Consider the following 7,421-nt stretch of genomic DNA (forward strand, 5'->3'; position numbering starts at 1 on the left):
TTGGTGAAGGTTATGCGGTAACCGACTGCTTTTGGGTTGAGTCTGAGGTCCGCTCTACAGGAGATCATTCATACCTAGTGTTAGCATTCAGGCAGTTACGCTGGCCTGCTTGGAGTCCTGACACAATATGTCCTCAGCTATGGCACTACATAGTTCCAGGACGCATGCGCTACACCCCCTTAAAAAGCAAGCTCCGCCCATCCTGCCTCTGCGCTCCCTTCTCTTCCCCTCCTTTCTCCCCCTTTATCTCTTACCCCCAAATAAACCTCCCAAGTGAGTTCTGTTGCGTGGTGTGACTTTCTGGTGCTCCGGCTCCAACCTGCCAAGGTCTCCCTTGTGCCGTTTTTAACTGTAAAACTGGGTAAAAGACATAACCTAGTGTGGTGGTTTGGTTGAGGATGGCCCCCAGTTTGGTGGAACTGTCTGGGAGGGATTAGGGGGTGTGGCTTTGTTGGAGGTGTTACTGGGGAAGGGCTTTGAGGTTTCAAGATCCCACCGCGGTCCTTGTTGGCTCGCTCTCTTCCTCGGACTTGCAGAGAAGGATGGTGCACCCTCAGCTGCTGCTTCAGCACGGTGCCTGCCTGATGCCACGCTCCCCACGATGGCCGTGGACTCACCCTCTGAAACTACAACCTCCCCAATAAACTCTTTCTTTTATCGGTTGCTTTAGCTGTGGTATCTTGTCACAGCAATATGAAAGTGGCCCGTGAGCTCACAAACTCTAGGAGGGGAACCTAGTACTCTTGCCTCGTTAAATGGATATGTTGTCAAATTGCCTATGCGACATTTATGTTCATACCCGTAGATAAGTGCTTCCTTCAACCTTGGCCGGGGAAGTGTCTCTCTGCCGTGGTCAGCAGTCAGTGCTGACAATAAATGACTATTGAACGGTCAACCCCAAATAAATCGTGTCTATCAACCCCCCTCCCACAGTCTCAGGAAACATCTTGGAAGGGGAGGGGAAGTAGGAGCTGTGAGGAACGCTGTGAGATGCTGTCCCCTGGACACGCCATGGCCATTGTTTTTATTCTCTGCAGCTACGGTCACAGGCATGCCTTGTACAAGGTCAAGCCCAAAAGAACACGGTATTCCAAGAAGCAGCATTAGTTGAACCCAGTGAGTTCAGAAAAAAAAAAAAAAAAAAAAGGGACTGGAGAGATGGCTTAGAGGTTAAGAGCACTGACTGACTCTTCCAGAGGTCCTGAGTTCAATTCCCAGCACTCACATGATGGCTCACAACCATCTGTCGCCCTCTTCTGTATACCTAATAAATAAATCTTAAAAAAAAAAAAAAAGATAAAATGGGAAGGGAGACTTGTTAGAGATGCTGGGGTAATAAGAATAGGGAGTTGTGATGGATATGATCACGATACATTTTTTTTACACCTGTAAAATTATCAAGCAATAAGTGAAAGGTATTCTATTACAATAAAGAGTAAGTAAAATTCTAAAAAGAGAAAATTAACATCTATACACATGAAAGTGAAATGGAAAAATTAAGGCATAACATCTCCCATCACTGAGCAAGTATGAAGTCTTCCTACTACTTCAAAACTTAACATTTCCTTTGAACAGAGCATGAAGTTAAATGTGTTTTCTAAAATGTTTTTCATGTTAGACTGGACTTTCTCAGTGTAACCAGCACTATGACCTTACATAATCACTGGCCTGATTTTTGAGTTGATAACAAAATAAAAATATTAATTAAAAATCAATTAAAATGTGTCAAAGACTTTAACATTAATACTTCAAACTTTGAAGCCGTTAGATAAAAACAGAAGGCACAGAGTATAAGACAGAGTGCAAGGGATGGGCAAGGGTTTTTCCCAATAGCCCAGGAAACAATATCAAGTATAAACATCCAAAAAAAAAACGAGCAAAGGAAACAACAGCAAGGGGAATTAATAGCTGTAGTAGATGATGAACTCAAAAACTAAAAGCAAAAGCCAAAAACACCAAAAAAAAGCCCAAATAAACAAACAGGCAAATGAATTGAGCAGATAGTTCAATAAAAGCACAAATAACCAATAAATACACCAAAAAAAATGTTTAATGTCCTTAGCCATCATGGAAATATAAGTTAAACCCCATTGAGATTATTTTTCACCCTAAAAAAAAACAACATTAAAATTGAACTGATAATCCACCCACATTGCCCCAGTCAAAATGGCTACCATTAGCAAAATCAGCTGGGTTCAGAAAGACGCATCTCCCACATTTTCTCTTATTTGTAGTAGGTTCAAGATAAAGTAAGAGATACAAATATATAAAAGTGGGGACTGATTATAATTCAGCACATGGTGCAGGTGGCTGATAATGTCCTAACAAGACTCATTATTCTGTTCTAATTAAAACAAAAAAGGAAACTTAAGACAAAATGAGCTATTGCTACTGTAGTGGAATGTTATTTTAAAATGTGTTACATTTGTTTATGCTGTGGAACATCTGTTTATTGATGCAAAGATGTGTTGCATTCTTTTGTGTTGCATTTGTTTAACTCTGTAAAGCTGTGTTGCTTTGCCTGTCTAAAACACCTGATTGGTCTAATAAAGAGCTGAATGGCCAATAGCGAGGTAGGAGAAAGAGACAGCTGGGACTGGCAGGCAGAAAAAATAAATAGGAAGAGAAATCTGGAAAGAAAAGAAGGATCGAGAAAGAGGAGGAGCGAAAGACTCCAGGGGCAGCTACTCAGCTACACAGCAAGCCATGAAGCAAGGACTAAAGGAAAGATATATAGACATAGAAAAAGGTAAAAGCCCAGAGGCAAAAGGTAGATGGGATAAGTTAAGAGAAGCTGGCAAGAAACAAGCCAAGGCCTGGCATTTTTAAGTAATACTAAGTCTCCCTGTGTATTTATTTGGGAGCTGGGTGGCAGGCCAGAGTTAAAAACAACCAGCAACATGCTCCTTGGCTCCTTCTGTCTCCACCTAGCCTTGAAGCACATTTTCTTTTCCTTTGACCTAACCTTTGCATTGTTATACCCTTGAGATGGAGCTGGTTCGACTTGACGGTCTGCAGAAATGGATAGGTATGGGGTAGGTTGAAGGCAACCTGCAGAGCAGATATGCATCAGGTAGAAAGATGGTTTGGTATGGAAATTGTTAGCCTCACAAGTGTGGAGATCTGAGCTCAGATTCCAAGTACCCCTGTGAAAGGTGGTCGTCTGCAGTCTCGGTGACGAATGAAGACAAGTGGATTCCTGGAAGTAAATTGGCCAAACGAGCGTGCAACACAGGGTGAAATTCTAGGCTAATGAAACCCTCATTCTGATTTAATTTATGTTGCTGTTATCAAATACTTTGACAAAAAGCAACTTAAGAGAGAGAGTTTTTCAGCTCACAATCCATCACCATGAGAAAAATCAAGGCAGAAACTTCAAATAGTTCTAACACACCCACAATGAAGGGGAGAGATAGATGAATGAATGCATGTTTATTTGCTTGTGCTCAGCCTAATTTCTTCACCTTCATGCAGTTCAGGACCCCCCTGCCTAGGGTATGTTGACAGCTACCATGTCTTGGGCATTTCCTCATCAAATAACTTAAGACCCGCTCCCCACCCCCAACACCAGGCCAAGTCAATGTGGACAATCACACCTTGAGTCTTTCTTCCCAGGTAATTCTGAATTGTGTCAAGTCGGCAACTGAATCAAATGAAATTATAAAATTTGCAGATAAATTGATGGAACCGGAAAACAGTATACTGAATGAGTGAGCCAAACCCAGGAAGACAAATGTTATACGTTCTCATTCATATGTGGATCTTAGCATAAAATCTTTAGGTTTGTGTGTTTAATTTGCAGTACCTGTAGAATACAGGAAACTAGAAAAGGACTGTTGTTGGGGAAGAGGATGAAAGTTCTTAAGGGAGAGGACAGAATAGAACACAGGTGATAAGAAAGAGAAAGGGAGAGTAATGGGGAGTGCCGTGGTTGTTTGAATAAGCACGGCCCCCCTAGAATCATAAATTTGAATGCTTAGTCTCAGGGAGTGGCAATATTTGGCGATGTGTCCTTGTTGGGGTAGGTAGGTATGGCCTCATTGGAGGAAGTGTGTCATTCGGGGTGGGCCTTGGAGTTTTCAGAAACCCAAGCCAGGTCCAGTAGCTCTCTCTCTTCCTGTTACCTGAGGATCCAGGTGTAGAACTCTCAACATCTTCGGAACCGTGATGTCTGCCTGTGTGTCCCCATGCTTCCCATTAGGACAACAATGGCCTAGACCTCGGGAACTCGAGGCAAGCCCCAGTTAAATGTTTTCCTTTATAAGAGTTGCCGTTTTTATGGCCATCTTCGTAGCAGTCATACAATGTCGAAGACAGAGGTTAGGTGGGGAGAGGGATGAGAGCGGAGGTCAGAGGAGGGGTGGACGGAGGGATGACTAATACTAAGGATATTTGAAAAAGCCACATGGGAGCATACTTATAATTACATATTACAAATATATGTAATAATTTAATTGGAATTAACCTATGCAGGGGATAATGCTCCTCCAAGAAGTCATAGGTTGCCAAATAAAAATTCCAATGACAAGTGAGAGAGAGCACCCCCCCCCCCCAGGTACAGTTCAGGGATCTCCTGAGACCATCAAACAAAACAGGATATCTGCACTTCCCTTGGCTACCCACCAGAACTTAATGGAGAGACCTTAATGCTGAAGACACCATACACGGCGTTTCTAGGATGTGGAGAAATCATGTTAGTACAGACCAGGAAGTTTTCTCCTTGTTGGCTAGTTCTTGCGGTGCTTTTATAGTGGGTGCTAGGTAGTCTGCTGGTAGAAAAAGTCATCAACAGTCTCACCTCAGTGAAGGACCAACACAGCAAGATATGCCCAAGGGTACAACAGTGATGTGAATATTATGAGGGTAACCAGCTGCTTTCTGGTTGGATTTAAGGCAGTGGTTCTCAACCTTCCTAACGCTATGACCCTTCAATATTGTTCTTCATGTTGTAGTGACCCCCAGCCATAAAATTATTTTGTTGCTACTTCATAACTGTAATTTTGCTACTGTAATGTAAATATCTGATATTCAGGATATACAACCTGATATATGACCCCTGTGGAGGTCATGGCCCACAGATTGAGAATCACTGATTTAAGACCTGTGTCACAGGCCTAGGACTGTGAATCTGGCCATGGTTGAGGAACTCACAGCTCACAAGGTTGAACTTGCTACTATTATTTTGTTGAATGGACATCGTATGTAACTGCCCTCTAAATTTACACCTCCATACCTGTAGATTAGTTTATTAAGCTCCCAGACTTCATCAGAGAAATTTGTTTGTGTGCAGTGGATGATGGTTAATGAAGAAACTTATAATTGGTCAAAGAACAGATAATTAGTGTCTGTGGAGTGCTCACCAACAATTAGGATGACTATATCACCCTTCCCACAGAGATTCAGGGGCCATTAAGTCAAGATGCGGAGAGATTATTAGAGCCAGAGGTTGGGGAAGACCAGAGCAAATCAGTATCTCCTCAACATGACAGGACCACGGCACTCATGAACTCATGGCATCTGTGATCAGCTGCACACAGACAGTCACGCTCTAGCACAGAGTGGGTGGTACCCATGAGCCTGCATCCTTAACTGAGGGGCTATTGACAGCTTCTAGGGGAGGAGAGTCAGTTTTCTTTAAGGGTGAACCCCCTGCTGGGGTAGATCAACCAAGCTTGTGTAAACAGCAGCAGCAGCAGCAAAAAAAGAGAAGTGGGGTGAGTGGATCTGGGGGAGAGGCAGGGGATGAATATGATCAAGATACATTGCATGAATGTATGAAATTCTCAAAGTATTAATAAAAATATTAAAGCTATCACAACGTTATTTCAAAAATTAAAAAAAAAAAGAGGAGGTCACCTGAGCACCCACACCTGAGGTTTTTTTCCTGCCATCTATGTGCATACCTACTGTGCATGGATATATGTCAAGAATAGTGCACACACACACAACACACACACACACACACACACACTCTAAATGAACACACATAAAGAACCATTTAGTTCATCTTGATTTTCATTCTTTATTTCCAACAATTTCATTTTCTCTCTTTGAGGAGGTCACAAAACTTCTTAGAATTGGAATTAGAGGTCTGTATCACTTCAGGACAGGACAGAAAGCAGGGAGGGGCTGCTGTGGGCAGAGGTGAGAGCTGAGTTCACCACGGCTCAACTTTTTTCTCCTGAACAAACTGCCCGTGGGGTCCCTCTGCATCTGGAGGCAAAAGGGCCAAGTACACGGGGGTCTCTGCTCCTTCTTCTGGGCTCTTGGTGGCTTTTGGTCCCGCCATGTCGGTTCTCACCCACCCAGGGCAACAGGCATTGAGCAGGATCTTGTCCCCTCTCCTCTGCTCGCTGAGTTTCCGGGCGTGGATCCTGGACAGGACGGTCACCCCGATCTTGGTCACCGCATATGCACTGTCCGGCCAGCCTTCTTTCTCATGCACTCCTTTTTTCAGATCTTCCACAAACTTGTTCATGAGCCCCACCAGCTCCTCCTCTGTGATGGTCTCACTGCGAAACTTCTGCTGCAGCTCTGGGCTGCACTTTTTCAGGGCATCACGCATTATTTGGCTCGATACATTCACCACTCTGCCTAAGACACACAACAGGAGTGATGAGTTCCAAGGAGCAAGGGTTGAACATAGGAAATTTCCACTGGAGAGAATCCCAACAGTGTGCATTTATAAAAGAGCACACAAAGATGATAGTTGCCATGGTAGCCCAAGGCAAGCTTGGGGCAGATGGAGCAGGCAAGTGGTATGGAAAAGAGCTGCCCTCTGAGGTCTATGGAGCACAGCCTTAAGAAGCACTGGAATCTTCTAGGAGGGTAACTGGGACAGGGGATGGGAGATTAAATTGCATGTGTATGTTTTTAAAGTGGCTGCTTGTCTTTATTGGTGTCTATCACAGAGACAAGTGTGTCATCCACGGTCCATAGCAGATATCTTTGATGCCCCCATTGCCCCTTTTGTTGGTGATGAGGTGGGACTTTCCAGGTCCACTATGAAGGGCTAATGTGGAACAACAGAGTTCCCACTGTTTACTTGTGTCTATTTTATTTCCTCTCTCATCACCACAACTAACCTGCCCCTGTGAAAAGAGGAGGGGGCTATATGCAGTGGGATGGGAAGCCCAAAAAGAACGCCACCTAAGAGAGGCTGACTCACTGGCCAAATTATTTGTGGCATTAGAAGAGTTTATAATGAAAGACGTATGCTAGTTTGTCATGTGCCGGTCATTGGGGAGCTAAGAGGAGCCCGGAGGAAAGTGGAGTCAGATCATAGTAATCAATATAAACCATGCTAAGGCCTGGGCTTCCCACTGAAGGATTTTGGGTGGGGAATAGCAAGTCAGATCACACGCAAGGAAAGGATAAGGCCCGGGTGAGTTTGTAACTGTGTGGATTGTCAGCAGAGGCCT

General features: G+C 43.8%; 1 protein-coding gene across 1 annotated transcript; it reads right to left on the bottom strand.

Annotated features, from left to right (window-relative positions):
- Positions 1 to 5,997: 5,997 nt before the first annotated feature.
- LOC119088843 (carbonyl reductase [NADPH] 1-like) lies at positions 5,998 to 6,697 on the bottom strand. The gene has a single exon (XM_037210002.1). The coding sequence runs from the start codon at positions 6,680 to 6,682 to the stop codon at positions 6,158 to 6,160; it is 525 nt and encodes a 174-aa protein (XP_037065897.1). The 5' UTR covers positions 6,683 to 6,697; the 3' UTR covers positions 5,998 to 6,157.
- Positions 6,698 to 7,421: the final 724 nt, after the last annotated feature.

This window comes from Peromyscus leucopus, chromosome 12 (genome assembly GCF_004664715.2).
Source record: "Peromyscus leucopus breed LL Stock chromosome 12, UCI_PerLeu_2.1, whole genome shotgun sequence".
Taxonomy (NCBI): domain Eukaryota; kingdom Metazoa; phylum Chordata; class Mammalia; order Rodentia; family Cricetidae; genus Peromyscus; species Peromyscus leucopus.